This window comes from Oryctolagus cuniculus, chromosome 1 (assembly GCF_964237555.1).
Source record: "Oryctolagus cuniculus chromosome 1, mOryCun1.1, whole genome shotgun sequence".
Classification (NCBI taxonomy): domain Eukaryota; kingdom Metazoa; phylum Chordata; class Mammalia; order Lagomorpha; family Leporidae; genus Oryctolagus; species Oryctolagus cuniculus.
The window spans coordinates 228,711,719-228,731,891 of record NC_091432.1 but is presented as its reverse complement, the minus strand read 5'-3'; the positions used below and the strand labels follow the sequence as shown (position 1 = coordinate 228,731,891).

Sequence of the window (20,173 nt, the reverse complement as noted above, 5' to 3'; positions counted from 1 at the left end):
TTGTCTCAGACCATAAAGCAGATGCAGCAGAGGATGCTGGAGCTCAGAAAGACTCTGCAGAAGGAGCTGGTGAGTGCCCCAGGCGCACAGCCCTCTCCCCTGCTGGCCCCCGCCCGCGCCCTGCATCCCCACTGGGCCCCTGCTCTCTGATCGGAGGGGGCTCTGGTGGTGCGCCGGCCCTGCCTCTGTGAACCCACCTCCGAGAAGGGCTCTGCAGCCCGGGCGCCTGCCTTCTCAGCCCGCAGCCTCCCTGGAAATGGGTTTCCTCCAGAGGGCAGCGTGGCTCTGTGCAGACAGGAACAGCCCCGGCCCCAGGCTGGGGGCTTACTGCCGCAGGGCCGTGTCCTTGGCAAGGAGAGCAGTGTCTGAGTTTCCCGTGACCTCCCGCCCCCTCCTGGAGGAGCTGAGCCCTTCTCAGATCTGGTCTTTGCCACTAAGAACCCACTGGGGATAGGCTGGGCCTCCCATGAAAAGTTCTAGACCCAACTTGAAGACTGTGCCATAGCATCTGTTCCTTTTCTTGTTTTTGGGTTTTTTAGAAAATCAGACCTGATAATGAGCTTTTTGATGTTCGAGAGAAGCCTGGCCCTGAGATGCCAACCCTGGCACCTTCTGTCACCAGTAACGCCGACCTCACCGATGCCCGCGAGATCAACTTCGAATACCTTAAGCACGTTGTTTTAAAATTCATGTCCTGTCGGGAATCCGAGGTAACGGGCAGCCCTGCGTGCATGGCTCCCCCAGCCCACTTCCTCCGTCCCCTCCTTCCTGTGGGCACTCAGCCGTGCCTCCTGCTAAGCGACGGGTAGGGGAGAGCTCGGTGGGCACAGGCTCCTGGTGGGAGCTGCGGGAGCCACTTCTAACCCTGACCTGGGCGCCAAGGCCAGAGCCCTGGGAACTGCGCGGCCCGCAGTCCTGGGACGTCCCAGCAGACGTGGAGCTCAGGGGAGCGCGGCCGCTGCTCCACCTCAGAAGGCCTGAACCCCGCCCGCCGCCCACTTCTTGCTAGGCGAGAACAGGAAATGCTCTGTTTAGCCCCCTGACTCCCCACTCCCCACCCCACAGCAAAACTTACTCTGTTCCAGGCTTTTCATCTTATCAAGGCGGTGTCGGTCCTGCTGAACTTCTCCCAGGAGGAAGAGAGCATGCTCAAGGAGACCCTGGAGTACAAGGTAGGCTTCCCGCCGCCCGGCCTCCCCCACCCAGCGAGCCCGGCCCTGCAGGGACCAGCTGCCGCCCTGCCGCCGCTCGGTTGTGCACAGGTGATGGACTTGACCTAGGAAGGATTCGGTGAGGTCAGCCGCACGCCCAAACGCCCGCTGTGCCTGTGCAGCAGGCCTAGCGTGTGTGGGAGGTGCCCCTGCGCCAGCAGCCCCAGGCCTGGCCCGGCTCCCAGACGTTAAAAGCTGCCTCCAACTCCTTGCCCTTGCCCTTGTCACCTCGTTTCCTGCCGTGAGGACAGGCTCTTGGCCCCGCAGACTGGTTCCTGGCACCACCCCCTCCTCACTGCTCTGCCCGCCGCAGGGGCTGCTGCTTCCTGTGCCCGGCCTGCCCGCGCTCAGCAGCCTCTCTTGTTTCCAATGCAGATGTCGTGGTTTGGGTCCAGACCAGCCCCCAAGGGCAGCATCCGGCCGTCTATTTCAAACCCTCGGATACCGTGGTCCTAGGGAAGCACCCGAGGACGGAGCGCCGTGGGTTGACTCTTTTTCTGTGAAAAGTTCGCTGACACACCAGTCTGGGTGGGTTTTTAATCACTGTAACTGCAGTATTTTGTACAAGCGTCTAAACATTGTTTACAACACTTAAGGCCCACTTCCCTGCAGGCTCACATGCACCTCGGGAGGGAGCTGATCCTGTGTCTGGCCACCAACAGGAGGGTCCGGCACTCCCCGGCTGCCACAGGGCTGCTGGTAGCCCAGCTCTGGCCAGCACCCTGTCTGCACCCGAGCCTCTGCCTATCCCGTTAGCGTGCAGAGCCGTGGCCACGGCCCTCAGGCGGTGCTGACCATGATGACGCGGGCCACACTCAGCTGTGCTGCGGCTTCTAGAGGGACCCTCCGCCAGGGCGTGGGGTTCACAGGAGCCAAGGCTGGTCAAGCCCTCCTCCCAAGAACACAGCGCTCCCCTGGACCCTCAGATGTGCACATCGCGAAGGCACGCTGAGGCCAGGTGGCCTGAAGGACATGCAGCTTGCTGACGGCATCTCCACTGTCCAGAAGAAAGCTAGCAAATACAGCGATCCCAGTGTAGCACCAAATACACTCAATGGCCTTTTTAATGAATGTACTTGTCTTGGATAGGTTGCTGGCAAACCATTTTAAACTATTTTTTATAGCTGAAGTTCTTTGCTGTTATAAACATGTCTTCTGTCTTAGAAAATCCATTGAACTGATGTTCTTAAAGGACAATGAGAGCGCATCAAGAGGAAATTCTTTCTAAAAGCAGGAGTCCTGTCCCTCTGTGGTTTTGCTCGCGTCCTGCGCATCTGCTGGCCCCGGGGCGGCCGGGGACCTCCTGGGCCCCGCCCGGAGCCTGTGCTTAATGCCCCTCCCCCAGCCTGGACCAAACCCTGGGAGGGGCTGCCCCTGACACCAGAGGCCCAGGTGGCACTGCTGCAGCAGCTGACAGCACCCCCGCCGCCGGCCGCCCAGAGCTTGGATCCGTTACTGCTGAGGAGAGGAGAGACGCTTGTTCTGGACACGGCGCGTCCTTCAGCTGAAAGGGAAGCCATTGATTGATTGATACTTCAGTGAGTCTCGCTGGCTAAATGAACAAGAGTGGCTGGAGTGTCCGTATCCAGTGACGTACAGGTGTTTCTCAGTTAGGCTTTGGGTCACTGCACGTATGTACATGCACATACGGATAGGCAGATGCCGAACAGGCCTGGCAGAAGCTCACCGGCGCTGCCCCGCGCCACAGCAGCCAGGGCAGTGCCGGGCAGCCTGCCGCTCGGGTCCCTCAGAACGCTGCGTTCCATTCCCTGGTGGGCGACACGAAACCGGCGTCCCCTGGGCTCCGTCACTTTGGTAGGAGGAGTGCGAGCTGCTGGGGCAGCTGTAACACTTGGGAGGCAGGGTCTGCTCCGCCCGGCTTCTCCTGCCCCGGGGGCGGGTCACCCCCGCCTCAGGTGTCCTGGGGCCTAGGAGTGTGTCCCCTTAGGGAGGAGTTGCTCGGATTCAGGGTTCCTCCTGCATGTTGAATTTCCCTCAGCTTTAAGGGGAAGAATGGAGTAAACATTCTAAGTGATTTCGTGCACTTTCACTTGTATAAAATGTCCTGTATGAGGCAGTATACATAGCCCTTTCTATGGACGTTGCTCTTGATCTCACTCAGTGTTGTAAATAGGATGGTACTCCTGAGACTGCTATAGAAAACTCACTTGTGGTGCAATACACTTTTTGATTAAAGCGCTTCAATTCCGATGCAGTTGCCGGGGGTTTTCCTGGATGGTTTGCTGTCTCAGTGCTTGTTTGCCTGGTTTGCTGCTAGTACATTGTCTCTTGTTTCCAGTACTTCAAGGGCTACAGAACTGTCTTTCAGAAAGAACCCCTCCCCACTCAGCCAGGTTTGGGTGAACGTGTAATTTAATGCAGCCAGCAGCCTAGTCCTACCGCCCAAAGACCACAGTCATTCTACAAAGCGGGGAGGGGTGGGGTGCTTTGGTCAGAGGAGCTTGCAGAGGCATTCGGGTCCCTACCTCTGACAGCGCAGAGCTCTCCCGTGAGCTGGAAAAGAGGGCTTGCTGTGAGTGGTTACATCACCTCCTTCGCACCCACTGGCTGTTCCCTGTGCCCGGCTTTTAGTTCTTTTAAGAACCCTTGTCCGGGCAGGAGCTTGGGACCCCACATCCCACAGTAGATCCCATAGTGCCTGGGTTTGAATCCCAGCTCCGCTACCAGTTCTGGCTTCCTGCTGTGCACACCCTGGGAGGCGGAAGCGATGCTGAACAGTTGTTGAGTCCTGGCCACCCCCGTGGGGGCCTGCATTGAGCTTGGGCCCACGGCAGGACTTGGGAGTGAAGCAGCAAATGGAAGCTCTCATTCAGCTTCTTTCTCCCTCTCAAATAAATACTTAAAGAAAAGAAAACCTGCTGATGCTTCACGCTGCTGCTGCACCCAGCAGAGCCGGAGCTGGGAACCAGGGGTGTTCAGGCCCACCCTCAGCGCAGACCAAGTGTAGTCACAGACTGAAGACCTGACTGATCATCAAATGCCTGGCTCTGCATTCGCTTAAGTGAGCTCCAGAGTGACACCCAGGTCAAAGGAGTGAGGAACAACAGTTACTGAGCAAACCTCTCAGCCGAGGCTCGCAGCGGCCAAGCAGGGACACTCTCGAGCCCGTCCAGAGTTCCTGGAACAGCCAAACTCTCTCGTTCCCATCCCATCCCACCCTACCTTTCAGAGACAAGACACCGCGATGTGTATACTAAGAAGCCAAGAGCTTTATTGATGCAGCAGGCACTTTACAACGAACCCGAGAGCCCACCTTCCCGGGAGGTCAGGGGTCTGTACAAACTCGGGTTTTCCCACAAGCTGTCCCTTTCACCACAGCCCTTGGGTCTGCACCTGCCCAAACCATCCCTCCCCCAGCCTCAGCCAGCAGCACGCACAGCTCCACCTGACCAGTGCTGGCCAGCCTCTCTGTCCGGTCCCAGTGCCCGTTCTGCAGTACTGTGTAGACGAAGGCAAAAGAGACGATCAGGTCCTGCAGAGGATTTGGGAAACAGACGATTTCTCCCTCCACCTTGAAAATAAAATACACTTCAGCGGCCACGAGTCCTGGAAGAGTCGAGTCGGGCGCTCCTAGGAAGGTGGTCCATTGTCAGTCCCTTCTGCACCGGCCTGGGCATCCAAAGTTCTCGAGGTAACAAGTCCTTTGACTTTTAAACAGTCTTTCTTGCTGTAAGAACTCTAATAATGGAGCCTAGTCCTCCTACTGCTAAGGCCTGCGGAGCAGGAAAAGGAAATGTGTCAGGTGAGACCTGGCTGGCCACGACGGGCCCACGCCCCCCAGCCTGACCGCATGTGCCGACCCTCGGAGAAAGGACTCCTGCGACGTGACCACCGCCTCCGGCAGCAGGAGTGGCCCGGGCCCAGGCACCGTGCACGCCCGGCAGAGCCACAGTTCCTCTCTCAGCAAGTCCCTCGCTTCCAGGCTGCCAGCGCTGCCCGAGGCACAGGAACGCACACCGGCCCACTGGAGTGGCCTCCACACCGCGCAGGGGGACTGCTCGCCCCGCCCCCAGCGCCTGACCCCTGTCAAGGGGGCATGCGGGGCAGGGCAGTGGGCACGCAGGCCTGACGGAAGGCACCCAGGTGAAGAGCGGCAGGCGGACGAGGCCATGGTAAATGACTGTCGTGTTTGCTGCCCACTGCACGCTCTGGCCTGCTGAGGCCGGGGCCAGAAGCCCTCCAAGCTGGCGAGGAGGCTCAGCCTTCATCCTAGGACCACCCCACTCACCCAGCAGTTGACTCCACCAATGCAAAGAAAGTACCATGACGCGCCAGCCAGCCAGGAAGCATCCCTGCCACTCCACACCACGCCTGGTCACCTGCACCCATGGCACACAGCAAGGGCCCCCTGTCCTGCCTGGCACAAAGCAGCAGCTATAAAGTGAGTGTACCAGAGACAGCAGAGCCCGACCAGGTGCTTCCCTGGGAGGGGGAGGGGACCAAGGGTCCCAAGTGGAGGCTTGGCCCCGGCTCTCGCAGGGCGCCTGCTGAAGCCCGGGGTGAGGCAGGGGCTGGGCACGGGGCCGGCATGTCCACGTACCTTTTCATGCCACTGAAGCAGCACTGCACTGCTGTTTTCCGTGGGCTTCTCAAACCCTTTATAAATGTACTTCATTAACAAGTCGATGCCGTTTCTGTCCAGAGACTGCACCGCCTGCTCAATTTCGCTGCTTTTGAAGTTAGTGAGCACCTTCAGCACCACGCCCTGGGCTCGCTCCTGCAGAGGAAAGAGCGCGCGTGAGGCCCAGAGCCACAGCCGGGCCCATCCTTGCCCCACTGTAGGCACAAGTGGGAGGAGCTCGCCAGAAGCACTGCCCAGTTTCTAACTCGATCTAGGATCAGACAGCTTTTTAAAAAAAGTGGGCTAAGATTCTCCCACTGGCTCAGAGTACGCAGTACTGCCTGTCGATGACCGAGTAACTGAGTTCCTCCACTTCCCATGGAGGAGGTGCTTTCCTGGGCAGGCGCCAGCAAGGCGCGAGGCCCCACAGGATCGGACGGTGGAGGAGGAGGTGCCCCTTCGAGAACACAGGCTGACTCGCTGCGGCCCCCGTCAAGACCCACGTCCCGGCATCGAGGAGGCCGCAGCCAGCAGTGTAATCTGTCCTCTTTCCAGGCCGTGTGAACAGGACTCTGAGAAGCCGTAAATTCCCTGTGCATTCAGAGCCCACAGAAGCAGAACAGGGCCAAGTCCCCGGAGGGAGGCCCTCGGGAGCTGCACACACTGACGGGGCCCTGCCCCGCCCCTTTACCTTCACAGCCTGGTTCTTGGTGTTGACCGGAGAGTTCCGCAAGGCGGCGTGGAACGCCCGAAGCATGTCCCCTGTGCACCAGCATCCGTTAAGGTCAGCCAGGCCAAGCGTGTCCGCGCGCACCGTGGGCCCAATCCGAACCGCTCCGGGGCGCTTCACGAGGATCCCGAGGCCCAGCTGCTTCACAGCCTGGAGCTGCCTGAGCCCCAGGCAGCGCCTCTCTGCCTCCCCACAAAGCAGCTGCCCCTAAGGGCCAACTGCAGTGAGGTCCCAGGGGCCCCGCCCAGCGCCCCACCTGCCCCCACCGGGCACTCACAGGCCTCTCTCATCTCTCTACAAAGGGAAGCAGGAAGGCACAACCGGAAGTCTCCTAATTCTTCACGGATGCTTTGTATCAATTCCACTACTAAAGGAATGAAGAGACACTAACGCTTCTCTCTTCCAGGAGCTACCGTGGCCAGAGAGGTCCGACTGCCAGTCTGTGAGAACCCTCGGCCCACAGAGGAGCCACTCTGCCCCGCCCAAACCTCAGTGGCAATCCTGATACCACATTCTTTGCCAATACCCAGCATGCAAAAGAAAATGACAATCTGGGTTAAGTCCCCAAAGGCGACACCTATTTTAAACCGAGTTACATCATGTGAAACACTGGCTTCAGCCACAAGCTTCAGAAATAGCACCAGGCCCGACCAGGTGTCTGCTGCGCCGTGCGGCGAGGCCCCCTGAGAACGGAGCCCCCAGACAGGGCTGGGCCTCCTGCGCCCCGCTGCCTTCAGACTGGGCGGCGACCCAGCCCCTGCACTTCAGCTCTGCAGTCCCCCCCCAGCCTAACCAGGGTCCCTAGGCCAGCAGCGCTGATGAGCTCTGCCCCTCTTCTCTAACCTGGGGTCCCGGGCTGACAGGAACACAGGCCCGCATGCTTTTCACTGAAGCCTGCCCTCCTGGCAAACCCAATCGTCCGGAGACGGTAGGCAAAGGCCGGTCGGGGGAGAGGGGTGGGCGGGGGCCTGTTAGCACCCTCAGTGGCACCAGGCTGTCGAGGGAAGGCCTGCAGCAGCCGGGAGCAGCAGGGAGGGCGCCCCTGGGAAGCTGGTGTCTGCACCCCGCAGGCTTGAGGCCCTCTCAGAGAACCAAACCACTGCTCTCAACAGGCGGCCCAGGAAGAAAGGGAACTGATACTCCGCGGACCCGCCAGGGGCTTTCGCACGGCGGCTCATCCCGGGGAAAACCCCTCCCAGCAAGGCTATTCTGGTTTCAAAGGCCATGAAGCTGCTGGAGGGTGGCGAGGTCCAGCCGTCCAGCTCGCCTCCAGACCCAAGCGCTTCCCACAATCCCTCGCTGCCGCTCAGGTCCAGGTCGTGTGCTGAGCACCCAGCAGGCTGCCTTCCATGAACAGGCGGCAGCAGAGGCTGGCAGGTGTGTGCCTGTGCGAGGTCACACAGCCGCAGCGGCGCGGAACTGGTCTGTGTGCACGCACAGCCGTGGTCCTCCACCTCTCCTGGGCGCCTCCCACCATCACATTTCCTGTACAGCCCTAGGACGGGCAGCCCCTTCCCCCCAGTCAAGTAACCTCTCCCTCTGCAACCCTCCCCTCTGCCCCAGCGCTGTGGCACAGCAGGTGAGGCCACTGCGTGCTCCAGCTCTCTGCTGTGCCTGGGAAAGCAGAAGAAGATGGCCCGAGTGCTTGGGCCCCTGCTCCCACGTGGGAGACCCAGCTGAAGCTCCTGGCTCCTGGCTCCGGACCAGGCCAGCTCTGGCCATTGCAGCCATTTGGGAGTGAACCAGCGGAAAAAAAAACATCTACTGCCTTCAAATGAATGAATGAATACTTACAAAGAAAGAAAGAAACTCTACAGCTTACATCCAGCTATCTAAAGTCCAATACTTGGTACAGGGTAGGACTCAATAAACATTAGCTCTTTCCTCCCGCCAGCTGGGCCCCAGGATTTCAGTCCTCACTCGCTCACCTCCCGCTCCCTGACCCCTGACCCCAGAGGCACACCCTCCAGGAGCAGCGGACCCTAGGCCTCCAAGCAGCCCGAGGAACCCAAACCAGGCAGGGGCCGAGCGAGAGGCGCCCTTCAGCAAGTCCCTGCACAGCAAGGTCGGCGTCAGCTGCCCAGGCCTTGGGCTCGCGCGCTGCGGCCGGCGGCCCCGCCGCCAGCAGGCCCTCCCGGGGGCCCCTCCCCGGCCCCACTGCCCCAGCAGGGTGAGCCAGGCAGGAAATACAGGTTGGAGCCTCCACCTTTGGAACCCATTCTAGTTCAAACAGAGGGCTGGAGCGCAGAACTCCTCCCGAAGGCAGTGGGGCCTCCAAGCTGAGTCAACTGACTCAACGCGGGGCATCTGACCTCCACCCGGCGGCGGCAGCCTCCAGCCCCGGCCCGGCAGGGGCGGGGGAGGGGCACGCACTTCCTCTGCCACCGTCTGCACAGGCAAATCCCGCCCGCCCCAGCGAGCCGGTTTCCCGTGCTCGGACTGCGGCGGGCCCAGGCAGGCTGCGCCAATCACCTCTATTTTTAATCTTCCCTAGCCGCCTGCTTTCTGCGGCCACGGACAGCCTTGTCCAGCCCTGGGCCTCCTTGCACCTCGCATGCGCCGTGCGCTGCTTCTCAGCTCGACACCAGCCGCTCTTGCCCCTGCGGACCGGCAAATTCCCTCGGGAAGCGCGGCCGGGAGCGTGCAGGTGCAGGGCCCAAGGCGCTCCGAGGAAATGGGAACGGGTGCGCAAGGCTGGCGTGCAGAGGGGCCGGCCGACTCGGGAGCAGGAGCGCACGGCCTCGGACCCCAGGCCGCCCCGGGCTGCAGCCCTCATTCCCCGCTGGGTCTGCCCAGCCTCCCCGCCCTCCGCCGCCTACTCACAAGGTGTGCGGGCAACCGGGGAGGCCCAGGCCCCGACGGCCCCTGCAGCCGCCCGATCTCCCGCAAGAGCCGGAGGGAGCGATGGGGGGCGAGGGGCCTGGGCCCGAGGCGCGGTCGCCGTAGCTTTGGGGCCGCCGAGAGCTGTGCCCCAAGGCCCAGGGCTGAGCTGCTGCGGTGCGGCCCGGCGCAGAGGGGAGCCGGGTCGGAAGGGAGACAGACTGACCGGCCGGGACCGACAGGAAGGGCAGCGGGAGCCCGAGCCCGGCATGAGGGAACTGGAGCGGCCGCACCAGAGAGGAGCCCAGGCCGCAGCGCGCGCGGAGGCCGGACCGCCCCGCCGGGGAAGGATATTGCCGCAGGAGCCCGTCCACCTCGCTAGGGTCCGGGCCTGGCTCTCCCGCCGCCGCCGCCGCCTCCTCCTGCTCGTCCACGAATTTGTTCTCGTCGAACTCGTCGATATCCACCCGGCGGAAGCGCGAAGACAGGGTGTTCCGGGCCATGGTGGGAGCTCGGCGTCGCTCAGCCGGCTCCGCTCCCGGACCGACCTCGGCTCCGCTCCGCTCGGCACCGGCTCCGGCTCGGGGGTGGGAAGCGGCCGCCGGGCACCGCCTCCACCTCCTCCGCGCGCAGCCGCCGGCCCGCCCACTTCCGGTCTGCGCCGGAACCGGAAGTGCGCAAAGGAGGGCGCGGCCTAGGGGAGTGGAGGCGTGCCGGCGCGGCGGTGTCACGGATGGTCTCCTCGTGCCTCGTCGGCTCTGTCTGCACGTCTCGGGGTGTGGATGCCTCGTGCCCGCGCAGGCTTAACGCCGTGTGCGCCATAGCTGCGCTCGCTCTCTGGTTCTTCTCTCTCCGAGGAGCTCCTTCCCAGGGAAGGGCGCCGCGGAGTCCAGGGGTCATCACTCCCCGGACGGAGCGCGCGCGGCTCTGCTGGGAGGGGGCCTCGAACGCACTGCACTGAGCCAGAGCAGGTGACCCCGTTATGAAGCAGAGCGCGTCCAGGGGTTGACGACTCTGGAGCCCTTTTGATTTGAGGGTGCGGCGACTTCGTGCCGCCAGGAGGAGATGGCCCTGGGGCTACCGTCGTTGGCCGGAGGGCCGGGACGTGGGCCCTGCGCGCCGGGAGCGGCATTCCCAGAGTCTGAGCTGGGGGGCTGGGCGGCAGGGCAGCGGCAGGGTCGGGTTCCAGCCTGGGCTGCTGCCGGAGAGATTCTGTTAACTGACTTCAGCCTTAGGCTAAAGTTCGTGTTTCACATATGATTTGTTGAATACTTCTCATTCAACTGTGTCTGCAGATAAAAATGCTGCCGGGGCCGCTGGTGTTGGGCCTAGCCGGCAGGAAGCCTGCATCCCATATTGGAGTCATCCCTTATTGGAGCCTGAGTCCCGGCTCTGCCCCCACTTTCAGCTTCCGGCTGTGTGCACCCTGGGAGGCAGCCGGCCCCTGCCACCCACCTGGGAGCCCCGAGTGAGTTCCTGGCTGCAGGCTTGGGCCTTGCTGGCGTGTGGGGAGTGAACCGGGGCATGTCCTCTCTTTTTTCTCGTCCGTGGCAGGCAAAGCCCTCTTGCATTTCAACTCTATACTTGGGAAGTTTTCTGACTCAGGAAGGCCGCGTGACAGCAGAAGTTTGTATCCGCAGACTATCCTGATAAGGGACTTGAGGGGCCGGCGTGGTGTAGTGGGGGAAGCCGACATCCCACACGGGCACTGGTTCATGTCCTGGCTGCTCCACTTCCGATCCAGCTGCCTGCTACCGTCCCTGGGAAAACAGCAGGGATGGCCCAAATGCTTAGGCCCTGCACACACACTGAAGCCCCTGGTTGTGGCGTGGCCCAGCCCTGGCTGTTGCAGCCATTTGGGGAGTGAACCAGCAGATGGAAGATCTGTCTCCCTCTCTGTAACTCTGCCTTTCAAATAAATAAATTTATTTATTTGAAAGGCAGAGTTACAGAGGGAGAGAGAGAGGTCTTCCATCCGATGGTTCACTCTCCAAATGGCCGCAACAGCCAGAGCTGTGCTGATCCGAAGCCAGGAGCCAGGAGCTTCTTCCGGGTCTCCCACGTGGGTGCAGGGGCCCAAGGACTTGGGCCATCTTCTACTGCTTTCCCAGGCCACAGCAGAGAGCTGGATCAGAAGTGGAGCAGCCGGGTCTCTAACCAGTGCTCACATGGGACGCCGGCGCTTCAGGCCAGGGTGTTAACCCACGGTGCCACAGCGCCGGCCCCAAATAAATAAATCTTAAAAAAAAAAAAAAAGAAAGAAACTGGAAATACCCATTTTACAAACAAGGAAATGGCACCCAGAAAAACTAGAATGAAAGGTTCCAGGTCATGGTCACAGAACTTGTTTATTTGAAAGAGTTATATACAGAGAGAGGTAGAGACAGAAAGGTCTTCTATCCACTGGTTCACTCCCCAAATGACTACAACGGCTGGAGCTGAGCTGATCTGAAGCCAGGAGCTTCATCTGGGTCTCCCATGCTGGTGCAGGGGCCCAAGGAGTTGGACCATCATCTGCTGCTTTCCCAGGCCACAGCAGAGAGCTGGATGGGAAGTGGGGCAGCTGGGACTCGAACCAGTGCCCATATGGGATGCCACGTTGCAGGCTGGGGCTTTAACCCGCTGCACCACAGCGCTGGCCCCAGTCATGAACTTCTGTTGCAGTCAGGGAGACAGGATTTTAGAATCTGTACTAGCATACTACTCAGGATGACTGAGAGCTAAGGAGGGGAAAAGTCACACGGGGCTGGGAGTGCCTTGTACAACGTGGTCGGAGGAGACGAGGAGATGGAGCCAGGCACAGCCCCAGATGTGGGGAAGGCCCAGCATGTTCCAGAAACAGGCCGTGCCGGAGCAGCAGACACAGGATGGGGGAGGTGAAGGCAGATGGGACGCACAGCCCTGGAAGGTTTTATGTGAGAGCGCTCCCCTCTACTGGTTCACTCCCAAAGGACTGCAGTGCCCAGGCCTGACTTCTGACTTAAGAAGTCTGAACAGGGGCCCTCCAGCGGCTGTACTGAGAATACAGCTGGGGTCAAGAGCGAAGCAGGCCCACGGGCCCAGGTGTAGGCAGTGGTGGTGGCTCACGGCAGGGAGCGCCAGGAGTGGAGGGCAGAGCTCACCGGAGTGGACAGTAAGAGAAAAGGGACTCACGGATGGCTTCAAAGATATGCAAATCGCTAACAAGAGTAAACATTTGGAAAATAGGACAGCAAAGCCCAGGTACCACTAGACTTCCATTCTAGAATAATCCATGCCAACCTAGTCTTTTTTTTTTTTTTTTTTTTAACTTATTTGAAAGCCAAGTTACAGCATGAGAAGGAGAGGCAGAGAGAGGAGAGATCTTCCAAATGGCCTCGACCTAAGCCAGGGCTGGGCCAGGCCTGAGCCAGGAGCCAGGAGCTTCGACCGGGTCTCCCACGTGGGTGCAGGGGCCCCAGCACTGGAGCCTCCTCCGCTGCTCTCCCAGGCACATCAGCAGGGAGCTGGATCGCGCAGCGCAGGCTCCACTTGTCTGCTTTGTTTCCCCAACCCCGGCACCTCCGGGAAGCCTGCCTTGCAGGACCTGGGGCAAAGCATCCCAGTACTGGGCCTGGACAGCTGAGAAACTGAGCCAGGCGGTGGCGCCCCAGCGACCTTCCAGACCGGCTGTGGCCACCATCGAACTCAGGATGCCCGGGGCTCAGAGGACTGCAGAGGGACACTCGCGCAGGGGGTGGCTTTCGCAGGCCGGGAGGGGAGGGGGCTCCAGACAGCAGCAAGGGAGCCCTGGGAGGCAGAGTTTCTGAATGCCGAGCGGGTAACACGGAGGCACCGACCGAAGCCCGCTGTTCGGGGCGGCCAGGGTCACCTGCTCCGCTCGGGGGTCCCTCTCTCTCTCCCGACCGACTCCAGTGTTCGCTGGTGATGCCCGCAGCGAGCCCTGGGCACCAGGTCTCGTGCCAGGCGCTCTCCCATCTTCATACACACAGACTCGAGAGGGGAAGGGGGCGCCAAGGGTCTCAACGGCAAGAACTTGAAACTCAGTCGGCTCCCGAAAAAGACGGAGTACGAACGCCCTTTCCGGTCTGCCGGCACCGCGGCGAGCACCGAGCTGAGCCGCCCGCCGCCGCCCGGCCCCGGCCCTCCCTCGGCCTCGGCGTCCCGAGCAGCGCGGCTCAGAACGCGACGCTGACTCACGTCACCTCGGTTACCCGGGACGCGGCGGCCGCCCCGCGCGGGACGCCGGGGAGAGGCGCGTCCCTGCGCGGAGGAAGAGGCGGGGCCTCGGGGCCCTGGACCTCGGCGCCATTGGCCGCGGCCGCCGCCACCCGGAAGCAGTTGCGGAGGTCAGCCCTTCTCTCTTCCTCTTTCCCTCCGAGCGGCGGCGGCGGCGGGGTTGTGCAGCCATGGTGAGGGCGAGGGCATCGAGCGCCATCTGAGCTCCGTGGGGCGCGGGGGCTTTCGTGGAGGGACACAGAGTGAGCCTCGGAGTCTCATCCCCGAGCCGGGCCCGGATGAGAGCAGCGGCGGGGAAAGGCTGAGCACCGCCACAGCCTTCGCCGTCAGACTTGGCAGGGGAGAGGCGCGCGGCCGGGGCCTGCGTCTTCCCGGCCTGCAGGATGGGGCGGGTGGCCCTGCCAGGCGCGGGGGGAGCGGCGGCGGCGGCCCCGCGAGCTCCCCGGCCCAGACGCTTTCTTGCCCGCAGGCCAAGATCAAGGCCCGGGACCTTCGCGGCAAGAAGAAGGAGGAGCTGCTGAAACAGCTGGACGACCTGAAGGTGGAGCTGTCCCAGCTGCGCGTGGCCAAGGTGACCGGCGGCGCGGCGTCCAAGCTCTCCAAGATGTGAGTGAGCGGCGGCCCCGCACCTGCCGTGGACCCCGTCTCCCACCTGCCCCCCGCGTGCACGTGGGCGCCTGGCACCCCGCGAGCTCTGAGCTGTGGCGGACTCTGTGCACGAGCCTTCGCGGGGAAGGCGGGTTTGCAGACACCGGATCTGGGTGGGAGCCCCCCTGAGCCACATCCCAAGCCCATGGGTGGCGTGGTCACTTCCCAGAGGTTTTTCTCCCGTTCAGTGAAGGCTCGCTCCCCTTGGCCACAGAATAACCTCGCTGTGAGAGCAGGACTGTGGGCCGAGTCCTGCAGGCTGTGGGTGCAGCCCCCGTCCCCGCACGTGTGCCGTGGGACTCCGGGTCAGCTTCGCCCAGCCTCAGCTCCCTCCCCGGCCCGGCGGCCTGGTTCCCTCCCGTGGCTTCATTCAGGCTGGCGCTGGCGAGGCCTTCGTGTGCCTCCGCGTGGAAGCGCTGCCGTTCCCAGCCCCTCGCTCCTGGCTCCGAGCCTTCCTGCACTCTGGCGCCCCCAGGACCCCTTCTTTCCCGTGAACGTGGACGTCTGTCCTCCCTAGCCTCACTGACGATTCTTTTCCAGTCGAGTTGTCCGCAAATCCATCGCCCGCGTTCTCACCGTCATTAACCAGACCCAGAAAGAAAACCTCAGGAAATTCTACAAGGTGAGCCTGGAGGTGCCAGGAGGTGGGCTTGGCTGCTGGGCCCCAGGTCACGGCTGGGTTTGGCTCACCCTCTCCCAGTGCCTTGGGCCGGCTGGCGGGCAGGCAGGCAGGCCGCGCGGCTGTGGGCTGCAGACGCTGGGGGGTGCGGGCAGGTGGAGCTGTTCCTGAGGATTGCCTCTCGCCCCGTCAGTCCCGGGCGGGGACCTGGCTCTGCACAGTGCCCTGGGGTGGACGGGCTGAGCGCCCCTGGGAGGTGGCCAGCGTTTGGTCCCCCCTCGGCCTCGGATCTGGACAGACATTCTCTTGTGCTTGCCATCAATTAGCAGGATTCGGCAGCACCGGGGGAGACGGTTGGCGTCTATCACGGGGCTAATGGCTGCAGCTTTGGGCAGCAGAGGGCTAAGGGGCCAGTGCGTTAGGAACGGCTGCTGGTGCGAGGGCGCGGGTGTGCACTCACCTGCCTCGCCCTGTGCAGCAGCTTTTGGCTGTTCCCCGCCCACCCGCAGGGCTCTGACGCCTCCCCTCTGCCTGGCGGTTCCCAGTCTGACGCTTTGGTGACCGCCATGTTTGCCTGCCCTGGGCTCTTTGCTCTCCCGTGTGCAGGCCCCTTGCTCCCTCTTGGTCTTCCTCACAAGGCTGGGAGCCCCTAGAGCAGAGACGAGGCACAGGGCCGTGGCCTGAATATGCAGGGGATCCCACAGGGCAGGCAGGGCTATTGAGAGCTGCCTTCATCTTCGGCATGTGGGGCCAGAGGGAGGGCGCAGGGCAAAACCAGGTGGCTCTGTTGCTGTCCTGGAGCCCAAGGCAGGAGCGGGGTGCCACCGGCCTTGGCCGGGCCAGGTGTTCTGGGAGGCTCAGACTGCCGGCATCTCCAGGCCGACCCTCCTGCTTCCTGGGCACTGCCTTGGAAACGTGAGCGCCCCCAGGATGTAGTCCACAGCCCCTGCTGGATTGCTGGGCTGGGCTCCACGGCTGGGGATCACGCAGCAGTCTTGCATAAGGTGGGGAGCCCCGTGGGCCTTGGCTTGGAGGGGTAAGCAGGCTAGCGCACGTGGTGGGCTGCCTGCTGTCTGCACGGCCCATGTTGGCAGCTGAGCCCCATGCCTCACCACGATCAGTGGTCCTGAGCCTACGTTCACCTCGCTGTCCGTCTCCCAGGGCAAAAAGTACAAGCCCCTGGACCTGCGGCCCAAGAAGACCCGCGCCATGCGCCGCCGGCTCAACAAGCACGAGGAGAGCCTGAAGACCAAGAAGCAGCAGCGGAAGGAGCGGCTGTACCCCCTGCGCAAGTACGCGGTCAAGGCCTGAGCCCGTGCTGCTAATAAACACAGAATGGCTGCCATTGCTCCATGCTTCCGTGTTTTCCCCCCGACCAGGCTCTGTGGTCGCCAACTGTCAGGTCCCAGCCGGCAGTCCTGGCCACAGGGATCTGAGGACACTGTTAGTTCTCTGGGCCTACCCTACCTTTGCACCCTTGGCTGGGAACGGGGTGAGGTCAGGCCATCTGTGGTGCTGGTACATCCTGGGGGCCCTGGCGGGTCTGGATGAGCAGTGGACCTGGCCTCTTGACTGGTCAGCGGCTCCAGACACCAAGAGTTTGCCATCGGGGGTGAAGGCGCAGGCGTGGGCCACATCCAGTACTCCCTGCCAGAAGCAGGGCTCTAGGCTCTGGGTGCGAGTCCTTCCTGCCCTGGCCTCCCCTGCGTGGGAACACTGTCCCTGGGCACTGCAGCCTCAGGCCTTACCTTCACCGTCTCCAGGCACTTGCCCGTGTTGCAGTCCCACACTTTGACCTGGACGGCAAGCAGTCAGAGAGGAGGACTGGCCAGGCTGACCCCTTGGAAGCCACGGCCAGGGAGTCCCAGGGCCATGGCTGACAAAGTGCAGTGTGGCAGCGCCCCAGAGCTTGGAGCTGGCTGCTCACCAGGGAAGCCAGCACCCTTGTCTGGCCCCTGCCCCCCCCCCCCAGGGCAAGTGGGGATGTGGGAGGGGCCAGGCGGGGGGCCTGGGGATGGGTTACCCTGTGGGAGTAGCCAGCACTGGCCAGCCACAGCTCATCAGGGGAGAAGGCGATGCTCTTGACCCAGGTGGTGTGGCCCTTGAGCTTGACAAGCGGGCTGCTGGTCGCCGGCTTCCAGATGTGAATGGTCTTGTCCCAGGAGCCAGATGCCTGCACAGACAGCATGCTCGCTGGGCCCCAGGACGGCCAGGACCCATTCCTGAGGGACAAGCTCGCGACCCAGAGCCGCCCAGCTTACCAGGAGGCCCGATGCCGAGTAGCACAGGCAGCTGATGTTGCTCCTGTGACCCTCCAGTTCCTGGTGGGAAACCTCCAGGGTCCCCGCGCGCAGGTCCCAGATGCGCACGCTGGAGTCCCAGGAGCCAGTAGCCTGCAGCAGCCGGCCATGAGTAGGCTGTGGGAAGCCCGTATCTTCCCACACTGCTCAGCTCCAAGTGGAAAGGGTTTGGGGCCACTTCAGGGAGAGGGAGGGGACAGACGAGGCTCACCAAGCAGTTGGCACTGGGTGAGAAGTCACTGCTCTGGACAGAGTCCCGGTGTCCAGTTAGGAGCTGCAGCCTCTGGCCAGACTGGAGGAGAGAGCCCTGGGCTGTGGGAGGCCGTGGGGAGCAAGCAGCCCGGGAACCTTGGGGTGTCAAGTGCTAGGCTCGGGGCTCAGGCCCAGCCCCTCCCGGGAGCCACCTGAGCAGGGGCAAGCTGATGAGTGCCGGCCTCGGTACAAGAGGGGCGTGTGAGTGCCTGGCTGCAGCCTGACATGGGCCCAGTTGAGGAAAACCAGAGGAGGACTGCCCCCCCCCCCCAGCCTGTGTGGCTGCAGGCCCTGGCCTGCCACGTACCTGCACCTCCCACAGCATCACCTGCTTGTCCCAGCCACCCGATGCCAGTTGCTTGGAGTCTGGGCTGAAGCTGACCGTCTCCACGCTCCGCTGGTGGCCTGCAGGCACCAGCCCTGGGCTTCAGGCAAGGTCGGGAAGGGCCCCCCGTGCCCATGCCCGTACCCAGCCCACTCACCCTCCAGCACCCGTAGACACTGGGCTCTCGCCACATCCCACAGGCGGATGGTGCAGTCGCGGGAGGTGCTGGCACAGAGGCGGCCATCAGGGGAGAAGCGGCAGCACTTGACAGGACCTGGGGCAGCAAGTGCAGGGCTGCCCTGGGCCCCTGCTGGCTTCTCCCGCCTCCAGCCCCACCCCAACTCTGGGGCGGCAGCCTGGCCTGAACCAGTGCCTGGACTTCTCTCCTGTGAACAGCGCTCGTCAGTCTGCCCTGGGCGCGCATTACCTCGCCCGGTGGTGCAGCAACTGGGACCCTGCTGATGGGGTGACGTGGGCCAAAATCAGTCACAAAGGGGTGACTGGAGCCAATCACAGAGAGACAAACACTGTTGTCCCTCTTGAGTGAGGTACCCAGAGGTCAAAGCAGAGCAGGAATTGTTGAACGGGGACAGTTTCGCAGGTTCTGGAAGTTGCACAGCGCCGTGAATGTACCTAGCACCACCCAGTGAATGTACTTAGCACCACCCAGCGGGAGCTGAGGCGGAGACTGCAAGCTGGCTGAGATGGTAAGAGTGGGATGTGGTTGATGTTTACCACGATGGAAGTAGGTTCCAAGGCAGGTCTGTTAGGGTGGGCAACCCCAGCCCTGCCCGCACTCTGCCGAAACACAAGGACAGGCCTGTGGGCTGCGGCCCCCTAGCCAGGCCGTGCAGCCCACCTGTGTGACCACCCAGCCTCCACAGCAGCCGCCCGCTGCGGGTCTCCCAGCCGTACACACAGCCGTCGTCTGAGGCTGTGAGCAGTGTCCGACCGTCGGGCGAGAAGGCGGAGAAATTAACCTGGAGGCAGAGCACAGAGGTCCCATTCTGGCGCAAGGAACGCCTGTCTGCCTACCCCAGTCCTAGGCTTCCGGCCCCAGCAGCCTGGGTTGGGAGCGTGGACCTGAAGCCTCACTCTAACCAGGGCCCAGTGTGCAGGACCCGCTGACCCTCTGTAACTTGAGCCAGAAGCCAGAGGCGGGGGCCTCCCCTGGACCCAGGGCCTGGAAGCCCGGCGCCAAGAACCCGAGCTGGACGCAGCCAGCCCGGGAGCTTGCAGCCCTCCAGCCAGAGACCGGAGACTCGAGTCCTGGTTAGAACCAGAGCTTGGAACCTGAGGCCCATTCTGGAACTGGAGTCCAGGGCCTGCTTTGAACCATCTAAAGTCAGTGACGTCCACTCGAGACCCAAGGTTCAGCGCTGGCCTCAGAGCCCGCGGAGCCCCCACCTGGCAGACCCAGGCGCCCAGGCTGGGCGGAGCCCGCTGAGCCTCACCTCGCCATGGTGCTGGCTGAAGAACTTCACTCTCCTCACGGCCAGCTTGCCTGGGGCGTTGTTGGTCATGGGCATCGGCCGCCGGCCCGCGGGGCCTCGCTCTGGACAGGATGGACGTGAAGAGGAAACTGTGTACATGCGTCTCCATGGTAATGGAGGCGGGGCGCGCAGCCGCGGTGGGGTCTTTGGTAAAGCCACGCGAGCAGGCCAGAGGAGGCAACTCTGCTCCGGGCAGGTGGGCCCGCAGCACGCAGGATCGCCGGACATCGGAGCCGGCCGCCCCGCCAGCCGACGTGGGGACAAGACGGTGCTCGGGAGGCCGCTAGAGGGCGCGCCAGCCCCACACACCGGGCTCCGCAGACCCGGTCGGGACAGAGTGACAGCCCTGCCCACCAGGACTGCAGGGCTGAACCAAACATAAGGTCCGACCCCTGGCCGCCAAGATCCTTCTTGTCCGGGCGGGGGCAGCCGAGGCAGGGCGGTAAGAAGGGGAGAAAGGCCTGGGGTCGCGGAGGTCCCCTCTGCTAGCGACTCCAGCGTCCTGCTGCTGAGCTCTGAGCGGGCAGCAGGTGACGGCGCAGGTGCTTGGGCCCCTGCCACCCACGGCGGAGACCCGGAGCAAATTCCGGGCTTCTGACTTCCTCCTGGGCTCAGCCCTTGCGGGCATTAGGGGAGTGGACCCACGAAGGGAAGACCTGTCTGTCCACCTCTGACTGTCTCAGATAAATAAAATGAAGAAATCAAAGAGTGACAATAGATAACTTGAAAGTGGGGGTGTGCCACGTGTTCGCGCACGTGTGCCCTCTGGGGGGGTGGAGCCAGGCCCTGGCTGAAGTGGTTTCACTGTGTGCACTTCAGAGGTGCGGAGCTGGGACTTCATCAGTCTTTCCCACTGGGGGCGGGTCTATATTAGGGCCACCTGCCCGGAGCTCCAGGGCCCTCACAGCCCTGGCACAACAGGACTTGGCGGATTGACCCCTAGGGCGGAGCTGAGGCCAGGACTCCGTCCATCTT

The 20,173-nt window shown here is 62.7% G+C and overlaps 4 protein-coding genes across 18 annotated transcripts in view; 2 read left to right on the top strand and 2 right to left on the bottom strand.

Moving 5' to 3' along the window:
* GOLGA1 (golgin A1) overlaps nt 1-3,422 on the top strand; it is a 68,386-nt gene extending 64,964 nt beyond the window's left edge. For 10 of the 11 annotated variants that reach the window (XM_070056808.1, XM_008273324.4, XM_070056814.1 and 7 more), the window contains 4 exons: nt 10-69; nt 540-710; nt 1,086-1,172; nt 1,587-3,422. In XM_070056808.1, the coding sequence (XP_069912909.1) occupies nt 10-69; nt 540-710; nt 1,086-1,172; nt 1,587-1,667 (399 nt within the window). In that variant the 3' untranslated portion in view covers nt 1,668-3,422. The remainder of the gene's footprint in view (nt 1-9; nt 70-539; nt 711-1,085; nt 1,173-1,586) is intronic. The other variant, XR_519568.4, reaches the window with a different exon arrangement.
* Nucleotides 3,423-4,419: 997 nt separating this feature from the next.
* ARPC5L (actin related protein 2/3 complex subunit 5 like) lies at nt 4,420-9,846 on the bottom strand. 2 transcript variants are annotated; one of them, XR_011382131.1, is made up of 5 exons: nt 9,698-9,846; nt 6,485-6,557; nt 5,773-5,949; nt 5,495-5,589; nt 4,420-4,945 (listed from the first exon to the last, which is right to left on the bottom strand). XR_011382131.1 is itself a non-coding variant. In XM_070056888.1 (4 exons), the coding sequence occupies exons 1-4, from the start codon at nt 9,844-9,846 to the stop codon at nt 4,883-4,885; spliced, it is 462 nt and encodes a 153-aa protein (XP_069912989.1). In that variant the 3' UTR covers nt 4,420-4,882. The 2 variants fall into 2 exon arrangements, 1 of the variants encoding a protein (XP_069912989.1); XM_070056888.1 differs by lacking the exon at nt 5,495-5,589.
* Nucleotides 9,847-10,028: 182 nt separating this feature from the next.
* Nucleotides 10,029-19,511, bottom strand: WDR38 (WD repeat domain 38). 4 transcript variants are annotated; one of them, XM_051838740.2, is made up of 9 exons: nt 19,160-19,511; nt 18,565-18,685; nt 17,863-17,979; nt 17,688-17,785; nt 17,340-17,420; nt 17,090-17,245; nt 16,852-17,001; nt 16,577-16,624; nt 10,029-16,475 (listed from the first exon to the last, which is right to left on the bottom strand). In XM_051838740.2, the coding sequence occupies exons 1-9, from the start codon at nt 19,424-19,426 to the stop codon at nt 16,287-16,289; spliced, it is 1,227 nt and encodes a 408-aa protein (XP_051694700.2). In that variant the 5' UTR covers nt 19,427-19,511; the 3' UTR covers nt 10,029-16,286. The 4 variants fall into 4 exon arrangements, with proteins under 4 accessions (XP_051694700.2, XP_002720482.4, XP_051694815.2 ...); XM_002720436.5 differs by having other exon boundaries at nt 17,090-17,221; nt 19,160-19,505; XM_051838855.2 differs by lacking the exon at nt 17,340-17,420 and having other exon boundaries at nt 17,090-17,221; nt 19,160-19,509.
* RPL35 (ribosomal protein L35) lies at nt 13,603-16,173 on the top strand. Its single transcript, XM_008273329.4, has 4 exons — nt 13,603-13,734; nt 14,031-14,167; nt 14,750-14,831; nt 15,990-16,173. Exons 1-4 carry the CDS (start codon nt 13,732-13,734, stop codon nt 16,137-16,139), a joined length of 372 nt encoding a protein of 123 aa, XP_008271551.1. The 5' UTR covers nt 13,603-13,731; the 3' UTR covers nt 16,140-16,173.
* Nucleotides 19,512-20,173: the final 662 nt, after the last annotated feature.

Excerpts from the sequence above, each read along its gene's own strand:
- ARPC5L (XM_070056888.1), bottom strand. The coding sequence starts at position 9,846 with ATGGCCCGGAACACCCTGTCTTCGCGCTTCCGCCGGGTGGATATCGAC. Across the intron at positions 6,558-9,697 it reads GTGGACGGGCTCCTGCGGCA|AGGGGACATGCTTCGGGCGT; the intron begins ATATCCTTCCCC and ends ATGCTGGTGCAC. Across the intron at positions 4,946-5,772 it reads TGCTTCAGTGGCATGAAAAG|GCCTTAGCAGTAGGAGGACT; the intron begins GTACGTGGACAT and ends CCTGCTCCGCAG.
- RPL35 (XM_008273329.4), top strand. Across the intron at positions 14,168-14,749 it reads GCGTCCAAGCTCTCCAAGAT|TCGAGTTGTCCGCAAATCCA; the intron begins GTGAGTGAGCGG and ends ATTCTTTTCCAG. Across the intron at positions 14,832-15,989 it reads ACCTCAGGAAATTCTACAAG|GGCAAAAAGTACAAGCCCCT; the intron begins GTGAGCCTGGAG and ends TCCGTCTCCCAG.
- WDR38 (XM_051838740.2), bottom strand. The coding sequence starts at position 19,426 with ATGTCCGGCGATCCTGCGTGCTGCGGGCCCACCTGCCCGGAGCAGAGT. Across the intron at positions 18,686-19,159 it reads TCAGCCAGCACCATGGCGAG|GTTAATTTCTCCGCCTTCTC; the intron begins GTGAGGCTCAGC and ends CTCTGCCTCCAG. Across the intron at positions 17,786-17,862 it reads GTGTCTACGGGTGCTGGAGG|GCCACCAGCGGAGCGTGGAG; the intron begins GTGAGTGGGCTG and ends TGGTGCCTGCAG.